This window comes from Choloepus didactylus, chromosome 7, assembly GCF_015220235.1.
Source record: "Choloepus didactylus isolate mChoDid1 chromosome 7, mChoDid1.pri, whole genome shotgun sequence".
NCBI classification, from domain to species: Eukaryota; Metazoa; Chordata; class Mammalia; order Pilosa; family Megalonychidae; genus Choloepus; species Choloepus didactylus.
The window spans coordinates 145,522,648-145,539,169 of NC_051313.1; the positions used below are offsets into that span (position 1 = coordinate 145,522,648).

Sequence of the window (16,522 nt, forward strand, 5' to 3'; positions counted from 1 at the left end):
AGTGATGAAGATTGTACAACTAAGTGATGATAATGTGAGATATGGATGGATTATTGCGGATATAACATATGCTGTGTGAACTTAGGAACCCTCTACTTTATAAGTCAAGCCCTTGATCTTATGGCTGTAAAGAGGAGGCTGAGCCCACTTGTAATTATGCCTAGGAGTCACTTCCAGAGAACCTCTTTTGCTCCTCAAATGTGAACTTTCTCTCTCTAAGCCTAACTCTGCGAATAAATTCATCACCCTGCCCCCGACATGGGACAGGACCCCCAAGGTGAATGAGCCTTCCTGGCGACGTGGGACGTGGTTTCCAGGAATGAGCCTGACCCTGGCATCGAGGGATTGAGAATGACTTTTTGACCAAAAGGGGGAAAAGAAAGTCAACAAAATAAGATTTTAGTGGCTAAGAGAATTCAAATAGAGTGAAGAGTTTGTCCTGGAGGTTACTTCTACATAAGCTTCACCTAGATAGGCCAAATGATCACAATATGAAAAGCCCAAGTCAACAGTAGTCCCAAAAACCTTAAAGAATACCCAGATCCCTATCTGAGACTCTATAAAGGTTTCGCTAATTAAGTTTATTCATCAGAAACTTAAATCCTCCGGAGAGCTCCTATACCAGCTAAGTCCCAAAACCCAGAGGCAATAGCCCCTTCAAGAACATCAACTAAATGTGTCCCTTTTATGCATAAAGTTGACACCCCTTTTCAATATGAACAGGTTAAGGTGGTCACTACCTAGAAATCTCTGAAGACTGAGAAAGTGATTAAACTGGAGGAAGGGGTAGTAACAGACAAGATGGAATTTAACAAAAGATTATGGTTACTGAATCTTTAAATAATTTTCTTTTCTTAGTTGCTAGGGTGTTAGAATAGTTAGAAGGAAAGAATTGAAATGGTGGAGCTGTAACCCATAGCATCCTTTGAAATTTGTTCTATAGCTATTTGTTAAATTGTAATTTGAAAGCTATACCTTTTTGTATATATGTTATATTTCATAACAAGAAAATAAATGAAACTGTGGAAATGTAACCTATAATATTCGTTGACAGTTGCTCTCTAACTACTTGTTAAATTGAGCTTGGAAAGTTATCACTTTTATGTATATATGTTATATTCCACAATAAAAAAAATTTGATTAAAAAAAGAAGAGTAAGGCCAAACCACTCAATGGCTTGTCAAGTTTCTGCTCACATTTCACTGGCCAAAGTCAAATTCCAAGCCTGACATCAGTGGGACAGTAAAGTATAATCCTCACACTAGGGAGGTACTACAAGTCAGAAGACTACAGACAGGGACATATAATCCTCTCAGAAATGATTAGGAGCAAGTACAATTCTGCCATTCCACTGCATAGATCCACTATGTAGATGCTCAATAAATGCTTTGAATTAATATATGAATGAATGAATGCTGAACTTGAGCTCACACTAAATATAGATCAATTCATTTTTTCTGGTGCAGAGTTTTATCCCTTGGAGTGTCCCACTGTAACATCTCCCCCTCTCTACTGCAAATGTCCCACTATGAATGAATCTCACAAATGAAAGAAGACAGATGCAAAAAAAGTACATAATAACAGGTAAACAGATAGAGAAACTGTAGTGTGTTCATACAATAGATACTACATGGCAATAGAAGAGAACTATTGATATGTGCAATGCATGGGTGAATCTCAAAATAATGGTGGGGAGTGAAAGTCAAAACCAAGCGCATTCTGTGTGATTCCACTTAAATAAAATTCAAGAACGTGCAAACTAATCTACAGTGACAGGCAGAAGATCAGTAGTGGCCTGGGGAGAAGAAGGAAGGGCAAGAGAGAGAGGCTGAGGAAACTTTGGAGGATGATGGACATGTTCATTATCTTCATTGCGGTGATGATTTCATGGATGTATTCGTATGTCAAAACTCATCAAATTGCACACTCTAAAAATATGCAATTTATTATACGTCAATTATGCCTCAATAAAGCTTTAAAAATGCTTTTAGAACGTATTTACCATAAGATTGTATTTATATAAATTTCAACAACAGGCAAAACTACTTCATGGTGTGTGAAGCCAGGCAGCTGGTCACTCTTGGGATGGGCAACAACTGGAAGGATGACAAAGGGGTGTGGGAGATGCTTCTCAAGCTGGGTGCTGGTTACACAGTTGTGTGTGATTGATGAAAATTAACTGAGGTGTCTGTTTATGATGGGTGCACTAATCTGTGTGAAGGCTATGCTGCAATAAAAAGGTGTTTTTTTTAACATGCTGCTATTTTTTAAAAACTAACAACCACCTTAAAAACACCCAAAGAAAACCGTCCTTACTTACTTATAACAGAAAAGCAATGCTTGTGCAATTGCATTCATCTATCATCAACTTTTGAAATGTGAGGACCATGAGTGATTTTTTTCCCTGCAAGTGCACAAGACTGAGGCACAGGGCAGCAAGGACCAATTTGCTGTGCCTTGGGGACAGTAGACATGGGCTTATGAGCAGTTGTAGGGACTGATGAAGGAAGGGGTCAACGTACACACCCCAGAGCCCAAGTCTGTGTCCAGAAATGTGCAAGTATGGATGCTTCTGTTTGACCTTTCTCCTCTCCCATGTCCTTAATTTGAATTGCTGTTACCTGCGCTATCTTCCTCTGCAGGCACGTAGGGGGACGTTATGTTTATGCAGAAGTGGTGCACGTGCACACAAAACTGCTCAAAAAGCAGACAAGCTGCATCTACCTCACACAGTTGAGATAATCCAGTGGCAGACAGCTGACCAAAGATGAGAAATGAAAATTCCTAGACATTTTTATGAACTCATCATTTTTACCACTTAATATATTAAAAAAAAAGAAAACCCTATTCCCTCTGATTGATTACTTTAATGAGTAAATGTAATGCACAGCCAATGGTTTGGTGGTTGGAGTGGATTAAATTTCCCTTGCTGGCAAGAATGGTCTTAAACGAAAGTGAGATGAAGGTTTATATTCCCAACATCTCCCCTCAACCAAAAAAAAAAAAAAGAAAGAAAGAAATGAGAGAGAGATAGAAAATCAGTCCGAACTTCAAATGACTTTGATCTCTGTGTTTATTTTATAAACTATTACCTGGTCCCCATGAATCCCCTGTGGAGTGAAAAACAATTATGGTGTCTCAAATGGTGGACTCAAGTAACTGTAAAAGAAAATTTCTCAAAGTGTCATTGGTCTGCTGTAAAAACTACTACTCTCTTCTCAAGCATAAAGCTTGAGGTTTCCTTGCTAAGTTCCATCTAATAAGAGAAAAATGAAAACAGCCATAACCACCTATGAGCACTATTTAAAATGCAAAAAAGACAAAACAAAAAAGAACTGAAAATCCAAATCTGCATCAAATATCCACTATTGAGCAGGAACTGTGCTAAAGCCTACATAGATCAATTAAAAACAGCTTTGGGTACTTGGAAGCAGGGTGCTGCCTTACCAAAAACCTAAAACTTAGTACCTTCTGGACAATGGTAGGTAGAAATCAAAGGGGCCTTGAAGAGACTATTAAGAGTCTTGATGAGGTTCCCCAAGGAGGCTGTTGGTAAAGGCCGGCAGGAAAGTGAAGAAAATGTTTTCAGAAGCTAGAGGAAAAGGGATCCTTGTTGTGTAGTGACAGACAATTTAGCAACACTGTTGCCTGTGGGAATGTGGAAATAGAAAATGTACTTAATGAAAAGGATAATCTGGTTGAGGAGATTTCTAAGCTGCTTGGCTCTGTTTGCTGCTTATAGAAAAATAAGAGACGCAAGAAATAAGCCAAAGAAAGAGCTGTTACATAAAAAGGATCCAGAACTTGCTAGGTTCAAAAATAAAACTGCTTTGCATCCCCCCAGCCTTTCCAGTTAACAAACAATGCTAAGATGAAGAAATACCTTCTGGACAAAGAGTAAATCCAGAGCATTATCAGGAAAACATGGCTATGGTTGTAAACAACCTTTTGTTAAAATCTTAGGATGATTTAGGCAGTGCCCCTTTAAAACAGAAAGAAAAAACTCCTTCTAAGAGTTTGGCATCATTGTTAAGCTGCCTTACAAGGAGTCTAAGGTAAAGATGGGTTGACTCAAAGAGATTTTGGGTGTGGCTTTTGCCTAATGGAATGGATTATAATTTGATTCACAGAAAACCTACAAAATTTTTAAAGGAAAATTATATTAGCTTGAAATGAAAGGGACAGATGCTACAAAATGGAGCAAAGCCTTTGAACCCTCAAATTTCTATAGGCAAGAAGCAGGTAGAGAAAATTACTCAACTGCAAATAGGGAGCACATTTTATGGAGAAAGAAGAATATTTCAAGGGACAGAGCCAAGAGCCACTGTGAATCATTCTCACAAAACTGGACTGAGCCCTAACTCATGGCCAGCTGAATTTCAGCATTGTTGTGAACCGGGGACTGCTGTGTGTGCCGTCACCCTTTCTGAGTAGGTACGTCTATAGAGTTATCCTATGCCCACTCCACCACTGAACGTTGGGGGAAGGGGCAGCAGATAACACATCTTTGTAGTTCTCAGGTCTACCAGCGTGACTCTCAAAGAGTTGTTCCAGAGGAGCAATACTTGAAGAGCCTCATTCTTGCTGTACCCAGTTTAAATGATGGGATACTGGACATTGAGCTGGAGCCCAATGTCATAACGGGATGAGGCTTTGGGGTGAGTATAATTTGCATGTGGGAAGGATAGGCATTATTGTGGCCAGAAGATAAACAACAAAAGATTGCATTTTCCGCCAAAATGGCTGCAGCAATATTCTTAGTCTTACATGCTCTTCCAGAATCTTGCCACAACCCCTTCAGGAGGTAGAGTGTGCCACTTTGAATATATTATGTCCCCCCAAACGCCATTATCTTTGATATAATCTTGTGTGGGCAGACCTATCAGTGTTAACTAGATTGTAATTCTTTGAGTGTTTCCATGGCGATGTGCCCCACCCAACCGTGGGTAATGACTCTGATTGGATAATTTCCATGGAGGTGTTGGCTCACCCATTCAGGGTGGGTCTGAATTAAATTACTGGAGCACTATATAAGCTCAGACAGAAGGAGCAAGCTGATGCAGCCAAGAGGGACACTTTGAAGAAAGCACAGGAGCTGCAGATGAGAGACAGTTTGAAGATGGCCTTTGAAAGCAGACTCTAGCTCCAGAGAAGCTAAGAGAGGAAAAATACCCCAAGTGCAATTAAGAGTGACATTTTTGAGGAACTGCAGCCTAGAGAGGAATGTCCTGGGAGAAAGCCATTTTGAAACCAGAACTTTGGAGCAGATGCCAGCCACGTGCCTTCCCAGCTAACAGAGGTTTTCCGGACACCATTGGCCATCCTCCGGTGAAGGTACCTGATTGCTGATATGTTACCTAGGACACTATGGCCTTGAGACCGTAGCTGTGTAACCAAATAAACTCCCTTTTATAAAAGCCAATCCATCTCTGGCATTTTGCATTCCGGCAGCATTAGCAAACTAGAACGTAGAGTCTATGTCCCTCCCCTTGAATCTGGGTGACCTCGATGAATAGAATGTGATGGAAGTGACACTGTGAGACATCCAAGGTTAGGTAACTTTAAAAGCAAAATTTCCAAAATGCTATCTTTATGAAAGCTGTAACTCTCTTCTTATGCATAAATCTTTAGGATCCTCCACTAATCCCTACCAGAAAAGAGAAAAATTAAAACAAACATGACATGCTATGACCATCACTTGAAATGTGAAAAAGACAAAATGAAGGAACTGAAAGTCCAATTCTACACTGAATAGCTAACATACCTGGCATTGTGATAAGACCAGTTATACATGTATAAATAACAATCTCTACCCTCATGTAGCATGCAGAGTGGACAGAATGTAAGCCATTACTATAACATAATATTAAAAAGTGCTATAAGATAGCCATATACAATGTTTTAGACAAGAAATAGGAGAGCAAATAATTCTATTGTGGAGAAGACAAAAATAAAAATAGGTCACATTTGACTTAGGTCATAGGGTGAATAAGAATTTGCCAGGTAGGCAAAAGACAGTCAAATAAAGGCCCTGAACTAATTAAGACTAGGTTTGGGGTAAACAAAATAAATTTTATTCTTCTGTCACATACAGGCATCTGGAGCTGGTATGGCAATTCTATAGTCATCAGTGAGTCAGGCTTCTACTATCTTGTTGTTCTGCCATCCTCAACGTGTGGCTTCCTCCTCATGGCACAAGATGGCTGTTTCAGCCCAAGCCATCATATTTGCATTCCAGCCAGCATAAAGAGGAAGGTCAGGGAAGAGTATGCCCCTTCACATGACACTTTAGCTATCCTATTAATCAGAACTTAATTGCACTGCTTTACCTAGATGCATGGGAGACTGGAAAATGCAGTCTTCCTCTGTAGTCACCAGTATAGGTAAGAAGCAGAGGTTCTAACGCAAAGGGAGAAGAACAAATATTGGAAGACTCCAGGTGTCTCAGCCACAGTCATGGAGGAACTAAAGTGCATGGCCCACTGAAAAAGCTGAGAGAAGTCCAGCCTGTCAAGAACAGAGAGCCGGTTTGAAACACTGCATGGTTGGTCAGCATGGAATTTCTGTTTCTGTTCTGTTTCAAATGGCCTTTTGCAATGGGTTTCAACAATGGTGACAATTTGATCTACTTCCCTCCTCACAAGCTGTTGCTATAGGCCCTGTGACCACATGGAGGAGCTTCTTATACTCTAATCATTTATTTGCCAGTCACTGGACAATATGGATAGTCAGTTTGCAAGAGCCCATGAATTTATAAATATGTAGCAGAAAGCTGTTGGAATATCCTATACAGCTATCACCACCACATCGAGTTTAACTGCCCTCCTCCAGTCTCAGTCAAAAGGCGATCATCCTTGGAACAGATGGTGACTGGCCCAATGGAGTCCATCAGCTATGAGTTTTGCAGTTTGGTCTATGAACCAAGCCATACCATCACCTGGACTACCACATTTAGCCAAGGGAGAGGTATGCCCATCTTCTGTGGGCTGTTCAGCCCCATCTAGCAAAGTAGAACTTTGTTCATGGAGCTTCCTAACTCCAAGGTCCTGCCGAGGCTTGCTCTGGTATGTTATATGTCCATTTAATGATGCTTTGTCGAACCTGTCCTACTTTATTAGTAGGATTAATGAGTACCCATGTGCTGCTGGGCAGTTCTGGTCTTAGAGTCACAGAGGGCACATCAGTGGTTAAATGCTCAGATTCCACAAAGTCCCGACAATAGGCTGAAAGTTGTGATTCTAAGGGGATGGGTGATATTTATTTCCACCTTGGATAGCTTTCATGTCCAAAACCCAAGTGCCAGTACACTGTAATAGCACTTTCTTCTTGCCACAGACTCCAATCTGTGTAGGCAGGAGCCATCAAGACCTGTAGTTTCATAGGCATGATAGGCTCCACTGGCCTCAGTGCAGAGTGTGCCACTGTGTGTTCATGGCCTCTAGAGCCTGCTGGCATTGGGGGCCCATTCAAAGGTCACCTTGTGGGTAACCTTAAGTAGATGGTGCAAAAGAATGCCCAAATATGGCATATGTTTTCTCTATTATCCAAACATGCCTTTCAGCTGTTGGCCCTTTTTTTTTTTTTTTTTTTTTTGGTTGTCAGAGCTGTCAATGGTAATGATTTTAAGTAGGATCTTTTGATGAGGCTACTTCAGTTAATGTGTGGCCACCTCAGTCCGAATTGTTTGTAATTCTCTTACTGGAGTCCTGTATAAGACAATGAAATTCAGACAAAGAAAGCCACAGAAGCAAGAAATTGAAATCAACAAAACCCAGAAGAGAAGGGGAAGACCAGCATATGCGATCATGTGCCTTGCAGAGGAGCCAACGATCACTCACAACTGGTCTTCATGAAGAAAACATTGCCCTGATGATGCCTTGATTTGGACATTTTCACAGACTCTGGCCATAAGCAAATAAATTTCCATTATGCAAGCCAAAAAAAAAAAAAAGAACATAGAGGCTGTAAATTGTGAGAAATTGAAAAATTGTATCAGAGTTCTAAGGAGTGGAGGTTGTGGTCTTGATGTAGAATTCCCTCTGATCCCTGGAATCCTCAGTTCTCACTCTCAAAACCTCCAACTAATGGGATGAGGTCCACCTCCTTTATGGAGAACAATCTCTACTTAAAGTCAACTGATTGTAGAAACTAATCCCATCTACAAAATACTTCCACAGCAACCACCAGGTCAGTGTTTAACCAGACAAGTGGACACCATAGTTTAGCCAAGTTGACATGAAATTAACCATCACAAAGAGGAACCTGGAAAATAGGCAGAGACCACACAATGGTGAGCCGTAAAGCCAGCCTAGTGAGTTTTTAATTTTCTAAGCCTTAAGGGATCATGAGGAGATGTTTAAGCAGAGAAATGACATGATTAGAGGGTTGTTTTACAAAGATAACTCAGGCAGCAGTGAGATGGATGGATCACCAAGTACCAGACAGAGAAGACAAGTAGCCAAGTGCAGCAGGCATTCATCACATGTGCACAGTTGGTGTCTCTGAACACTCACCCCACATTGGAGTAATTTCCCTCATTATGAGTTCTACCTTCCTAAGGTAGAAGCTGGAAACTCTCACTCCTAGATTTCTTGGATTCCATTCATCAGATGCATTAGACTTGGATTCTAAAGCAAGTAACATGAAGCAGCAGCTGTGCTGGAGATTCAGTCATCTGGCAGGTGCAATGGTGGTGGATCTGGATCTTCCAGGATCAAAGGTGATGGACCTTTTAGCATCTGTCCTGAGCATCACAGGGGCCAAGTAGCATTGCAGTGGTATTACCAGTGAATTATTTTTGCAATAAATAACCCTGACCAATGTAATATTTTCCTTTTCCCCTTTGCCTTCCTTCCTACCTGGAATTCAGATGCCATGGAAATATAGCAGCCATCTTTCAACTATGAAGACAGGAGCAACATGTTGGAACAACAGAGCAGGAACACAGAAATAGCCACAGTTCTAGAAGGCATTGTAGAGCTACCCTGGCCTACTATGGGCTGCCTATATACAGAATTTTTATTATGTGAGAAACATGAATCTCTGGGGAAGCCAGTGTAAACAGATTTATGATGTAATCAGTTATGCAGAATCCTAAATGATAGACCAAGCTACCATAATCCCACACCTGAACCATGTAGATATCTTCCAAATCCCTATCCCTTCTTCTACTCATTTTTCTCCCACCATCTTTTCTTCACATGGCTGCAAGAGTGATATTTTAAGTACAGATAAAATTGCATCACTCCCTTGCTTAGCTTCCAATGGCTCCTCAGTGTACCTGAAATAAAATCCAAAGGCCCTATCATGTCCCAAGACACCTGGTCTTTACACACTCTTCTAGGCCTCATCTCCTGTCATTCATTAAGCTCCAGCCATGTTGAGCATCTTTTTGTCCCTTAATCATATCAGGTTCTATTGGACTTTGGGATGTTGTGCTTTCTGATCCCTCTAATGCTCCTCACAGTTGGCTCTTTCATGCTCAGGTCTCACTTCAAATGTTATACCCATAGAGACGCTATTCCTGCACCCATAGGTCCCTGTTTTATTTTCTCAGCACTTACCACTTTTGAAATCATTTAAATTATTTGTTTTTTTGCCTGTTTATAACCTCTATCCAGAAGACAAAGACATGCTCCACAAGATGAAATTGTAGGAAAATATAATTTTATTTGGGGTCTGTATTAGTTAGGATTCTCCAGGGAAACAGAACCAACAGGAAATATCTATAAATATGAGATTTTATAAAAGTGTCTCACACAACTGTGGTGACGCATGAGTCCAAATTCTGTAGAGAGGATGCACGAGTCCAAATTCTGTAGGTCAAGCAGCAAACTGGCAACTCCAATGAAGGTGTTTGATGAACTCCCCAGGAGACACTTTGCTGGCTAACTGAAGAAGTGATGGTCCTCTCTCTTTCTCCCTTAAAAGTCTTCAACTAATTGGATTAAATCACAGCTAATTGAATTCTTTCATTGTGGGAGACACACCCCTTTTTGATGTAATCAGTCACAGGTGCAGTCAATTGACTGACGATTTAATAAACCAGCCTTTTGGTTTATTAACCAGCCACAAATGTCCTTGCAGTAATGGTTAGGCCAGTGCTTGCTTGACCAGACACCTGGACACCATCACCTGGCCAAGTTGACAGATGAACCTAACCATCACAGCGTTCATTTCAAAGACCCAAAAAGCAACTCATTTGAGTTTAGAAGTATGATCATGGATAACCAAGATTTGAGTTGCTTTTTGCAGAAGAAAGAAATCATCCCTTTTTCCCAGGTTGTGGGGCTTAGAATGTATCTCAGCTAAGAAGTCATCTCAAAACTTGTCATGCGTTTGGGGATTTACAGAAGTGGGTCATGTTTTAGCTTCCCAGCTGCTAAAACAAGTACCATGCAATGGGTTGGCTTAACAACAGGAATTTCTTGGCTCACAGTTTCAGAGGCTAGAAGGCTTGCTTCCTCCTTGGGTGGATATCTTCTGGCTGGCCAGCAATCTTTGGGGTTCCTGGGCTTTTCTGTCACATGGCAATGAACATGGGGGCATCTTCTCCTTTCTCTTCTTTGACTTCCAGCTTCTGGCTGCTTCCCATGGCTTATCTTTCCATGTCCAATTTCCTTTGTTTATAAGGACTTCAGCCATGTCAGATGAAGGCCCTCCCTCATTCAGTCTGGACACACCTTAACTAATAACATCTTCAAAGGTTCTGTTTACAAATGGTTCACAACCACAGGACTGAGGGTTGGGACCTGAGCATACCCTTTGTGGGGACATGATTCAATCTCCAACAGGCCATTAAAAGATGTTTGCTCAGTTATGAGCCTTTTTAAAAAATTACTGCAGGTCTAGGGGAGGCATAATTTGAAGGCTTGGAGCGTTAGGATAAATAAAATGGACCAACTCTTTTCTGCATAATAAAGAGAGCACTACATTGGGGTGTTATAGGAGAGCCAGGGAAATATTATTCTTCTTTATGGGTTTAAATCAGGGTTTGCAAATTCAAATGCCTACAAGAGCCAGGCAAGAAAGAGAAATGGGAGAAAGGTGTGTGCAAGATGATAAATAGTTACTAATTTACTGCCTTAATTTTAGGGGGTTCCAGAGAGAGTGGTGAGGATGATGGTGAACTGGAGATAGAAGGTCCTTCAAAGGCAGCAGGAGCTACTCACTTCCAGACACATGTCCCTAAGCAGAAATGGATTCTGAGTGTTGTCAGATTTTCCTATTCCTCAAGGACAGGCGGAAATCTGGAGTTTTACATAAAATCTCCTGATTTTAAAGTGTTGGCAACCAATTTGAATTTTTAAATGTTCATGTAGGAAGCCAACATCAAGCTGGATAAATAAAACACATCTGTAGACTGAATCAGAATCACTGGCTGCAAGTTTGTGACCTTCAGTTTCAACCATGCAGCCTAAACTAAGAATGAAAGTTTGTCCTTAGGAAATGGGTAAATGTATTTGCTTTAGCAGTTGCTCCTGAGCAAAATGGAGAATGAAGGGATGTAGTTGCTTCACAAGTGAGTATCAGACTTGGAGCACTCAATTCTTCCTTGAACTAATGCATGAAATTAGAAATTCCAAGGCCAAAATTTACTGTCTTCCCTGGACGGATATTCTAGACTGAATAACTCAGACTTGGGGAAATGTAGTGAGTGAAAAAGCAGGACCAATCCCTGGATGTATGGGCGGGCTTTTTTTTTTTTTTCTTTAAGGTCAGTGATCAGCTACATCATGGAAGCTGGAAAAAAAAAAGCACCTCTGTGAAGTTGAGTAAATTTGTGGACAGAGAAAATAATAATAATGACCATGAGGGTACTTCTTGGGAAGAGTATAACATCTAGGATGGGGACCGATTCTTGAACTAAAGGGACAGCCAAATTTGGAGCACAATTTTAGGTTTCTTCCTGCAGCTGTAATTCTCTGTAGCTGCCTCAACCCTGTAGTGAAGTGACATACAGGAGAAAACAAAGGAAGAGAGCAGAGGATAGGGTTGGAGCTCCCCATTTCCCACCCTATCCTACCCTTAGCCCACCCCCATCCCCAACTCACCCCCACCCCACCCCCATCCCCACCCCACCACCACCCCACCCCTACCCCACCCCCACCCCCACCACCTCCACCCCTCCACAGGCACCTGTGGGAGGAAGCAATATTTATCAAGGAATTGTACCCAGAACTTCCAGAATTAAGCAGTAGAGAAATGATTTGTGATAGACCAAAGCTGGGAGTAGAGATGAAAAAAAACAACAGCCAGGAAGACAGCTCCAGAGGGACATAAATTCAAATCTTCTCATCTTCTCGTTCAACACACAGTAAGAAAATGGCCCTAAAAGATGGGAAAGCTGACCCTTGTGTTACCTATTGTGAGGTCTTTGGATATCAGCTCATCCAACAGTTTTTAAATTCTTTTATAACTGTAGCACTTCTCTTCGAAAGAAATTTTATAATAGTTGAAACTGGGTGGTAGGTAACAGGATCATTATCTTATTCTCTTGTCTTGTGTGTATGTTTGAAATTTTCCATAATAAAATATTTTTAAAAGAAATATTACAGTGAAATTTAATATACAAAACAGATTGAATGCATGCAGTTTAAAAACTACCAAAATATTCTTCCTATCCAAGGAATTTTTGGCAAATGATCTGCCATGGCTTAAATATTTTCAGTGACAAGGAGCTCACTGAATTTGAGGCAGTCATAGTTGGATGACTCAGCTTGAGAGGAAAAAAAATGTTTCTATTAATCCAAAATATGTCCCCTTATCATTTCAAGTGAGAGTCAAACAATTCCTCCACGAAGAAAATATTTTTATCCTTTTATTTTATTCAGTGCTTTTCCAAATAATCCCAAAAAACTGCCAAAGTTTGGTATTCCATATCACACTAATATATGCTACAAAGTCTGCTAGAGAGATGCTAAGGGCTATGTTTCCATCCTGTGGGTTAAAAATATGTGAACAAAATATTTAAGTAAAATTAAGATACCTACAGACAAAATCTGACAAAGTGTTACACATTGCACTACATAACAGATTGAGACTTTTTTTTAGTATTGTGGTATTCCATTTTCACCTACCTGTCAGCTCCACATCATTTGTTATTAATTTTAACACCGGAGAGCCCAGAAAGAGCTTCAAGCTAGTGAGAACACACAAATCAGGAGCAGGGATGGCAAAAGCTTCTTGGCGACTCTTGTACACAGACTTTAAGGGAATTTGAAAAATGCTCCTCAATTTGGAGGATGCTTGATATGAAATCAAATCAAGTATAGTAGTACAAGTATCAGCTATCTAATTTAATACAGAAACTGAGAATAAGGTGTGGATAGCCAGATCATCTGTGAAATTCCAAGCAGCACTGTGGGAAACACCTACCTCTCTTTCTGACTTTCAGTAGCATCTCTCTCCTTAATTAGATGGATCTACACCCAGTAGTAGCTGATTATAAGACACCAGACATTTATATGCATCTCAGCAGAATTAATTGGAGGCAAAAATGCATCCAGGTTTTGACTAGTTTCTACAGCAGTGTTCGTCACTGAAAGTCGCTTTTCACCTTACAGTGAAGAAGTATGTAACAAATGTTTGTCACATATTAACCAAAGTCCAGTCACAGGGGAATAGTTTTCTTTCCAATACATGCTCAGATGTCTTCCTAATCTCAAAAATAGTTTAAAGCAAAATGACTCTTCAGAATATAAAAAAGTCCCTTCTCAACTCAATTTCCTCATAACATTCGACCTACTTCATCAGGATGCGTGTATGTGCACAACTGCGGAGAGTTGAGGATGAAACGTAAAGATTGGCACCAACCTCATTGTGAGAGCAATTGGCTAAATGTTCACCAAACCTATTTCCTCTTCCTGTATCAACAGCCAGGATCCTTGCAGGAAGTGGAATCCAACTCTGATGATTCAAGAGAACATTTACAGGGGTGTGGAAAGAATTACGAAAATCTATAAGGGATATTGAGGCACCAAAGGACTATCCACAACAGGATGCTATTACCACCCCTACATTATCAAGCATTGTCAGATAACATAGCTTGTTTTGTGATCACCCCTCAAAGGGATGGACTCTCTCCTGATGAATAAGTCTGATGTCTAGACTGATGACACTTCACACGCCAGGCGAGTTTGAAAGGAAATTAATGACTCACACAAGTGACTCCTGGAGAGTACAGGATAGGCCCAAGCCAGTCTGAAATGGCAAAAGCAAAGAACAGAGAGTGAGTTTGCCTTGTAGTGCCTAGGGGGTGGAGCTGAAGGGGGGATCCCCATGCCAGGCTAAGGCTGTGGGGTTAAAACTTACTGCTGGTGCTGAGAGTTCAGGAGGAGTATGGGATTTCCTTAAGCAAAGTGCCAGTTGTGTGGTGGTGGGGAAGGGAAGGACAGAAGCTTAAATGCTGTCAATGGCCAAACATCAAAAATGGAGTCAGACTCAATTAATTAGCCAAATGCAAGAAGGGAGCAAGGGATAAATACTGCAAACTTCTGGTCCTGGAAATCTCCTGCCAAGTTCAACCTATCTGGAAGCCAAAGAAGAAGAGATGCTAGGTGATGTCATCCATAAGGGTCAGTCTTCTGGGGCACAGAATAGGGCCAGAGAGTGGAGAATGGACCTAGGGGTTGGGGGAGGAAGTGTGGAATAACCAGCAGACAGACAGATGACTTTCCTCAGCCTCCCTTCGGTTAGCTGTGGCGACATGACTGAGCTCTAGCCAGTGAGATGTGGTCAGGGGTGACGTGCAACATTTTCAGACCTAACCGATAATACTCCACATGGCTCTCAATGTTCTCACCCTTCCCTCAGTGCAGTTCAGATGAAAAGTGTCCAGAGGAGGACTCTGAGGCCTTGGAGGATGATGGAGCCACCAGATGGAGCAGGGGTCCCTGAATGGCAGAGCCCCTCTTGGAAATCCACGTTGAACAATACCATGAGCAAGAGATAAATGAGTATGTGCTAAGCTTCTGAGATTGCAGAATTCCTTGTTATGTAGACTATAACTAATATACACTTGAATAATGTTGGGAAAGGAGACATTTAAAATGAGTGAAGCTTGCAGAAGATATTAAGGATATTCAAAAAAAGCCATTTAATGGGGACAAAAACTAAATGAAAAATAGGGTAGGATGAGGGGAATGATTTGGATGTTCTTTTTTACTTTTTTTTTTAATTCTTATTCTGATTCTTTCTGGTGTAAGTAAAATGTTCAAAAATAGATTGGGGTGATGGATGCATAACTATGATGGTACGAGGAACAGTTGATTGTACACCATGAATGATTGTATGGTATGTGAATATATCTCAATAAAACTGAATTTAATTTAAAAAAAAAGCCATTTAAAAATTATTAGTAGATGGACAACAATGAAATAATAGGTTACTTACTTGGGAACAAATTAGTCACCCATTGGTTTCCCAAGTTTTGCCACCACACTCTCACATGCTCAGGTAGCATTGTGGCGAGTGCTCTCTATGGTATCAGAAAAAGGGGGGAAGAGGGAAAGCTTTTGGGTAGGAAGACAATAGTGCCTGCCATAGGTGGGGACAGATGGGGCCTAATCATTTTGCTTTTATGTAGTATTGGACATCTATAAAGCCAATCCTCTTTCTTATATTTCACTCCCATAATTACTGTTCATTTAGTCTCCAATCACTCATTCTAGAAACATTTATTGAATGCCTAATCTGTGCCAGTTGTCTCTCATGTGACTTAGAGTCTACTTGGAAAAGTCAAAACTTTAAATAAACAAACACAGTGAAGGGCTTCCAATGCTTTGTTGAAGATATCGCAAGGTTCACGTGGGAGCCAAAACAGGAAGTGGTTAGCTATACCTGGGTTCGGGTGGGGGTAGGAATGGGTTAGGAAAATCCTTGGAGAGAAGGTGAAGGTGTATGTGCACATGCCATTCAACAGCTGCACTTCCCTCCAACAGAAAGAATTATCCTGTAATGAGGGTTGGGTGCACACGTGTAGAATGGCCCCAGGCTAACCCTTCATTCACTTTAAAGTAACTCCAGGGACAGTTTTTGCCTTTCAGCCTTCCTCCAGAGAGCAGGAAGAAAATGTTCTGCTGCTAAAAGAAAATCCTATGATTACCTGTCTTTATTGGTCCTCAGGGCTGTGGTTGAAGCTGTGCTAGCAAAGCGGGCCTCCAGTACTGACAGCGACCCCCAGAACTCACCCTCTTCTCAGAAACCATCTTGGTGCCAAGCAGCAGCTGCTGGGGAGTGAGCCACCCTGTGCAGCAGCAACTCCTGGATGGTTCACGGCCAAGCTCTACCTGAGCCCAATAAACACATCCCCCAAGAAGAGCCTGGCACTTCCAATCCATTTACCACTGAGCCAGAGGATATGGCAGGGGTGAGCCTCAAAAGCCTGGTAAAAATTGGATTCTTTCATTCTTCTAAGGTACTTCGCTACCTGCTATGCTCTGAAAATTCATTTTCTTACCCCTCTCTCTGCCTCAATTTCTACACCCATAAAACTGAGATAATGATGGTATTTGCTTCAAAA

At 41.1% G+C, this 16,522-nt stretch overlaps 1 protein-coding gene across 1 annotated transcript in view; it reads left to right on the top strand.

The window, feature by feature from the left end:
- LOC119540846 (obg-like ATPase 1) overlaps nucleotides 1-16,240 on the top strand; it is a 168,961-nt gene extending 152,721 nt beyond the window's left edge. The window contains 1 exon segment of the mRNA XM_037844752.1: nucleotides 16,126-16,240. Coding sequence (XP_037700680.1) covers nucleotides 16,126-16,240 — 115 coding nt within the window.
- The last annotated feature ends 282 nt before the right edge of the window (nucleotides 16,241-16,522 follow it).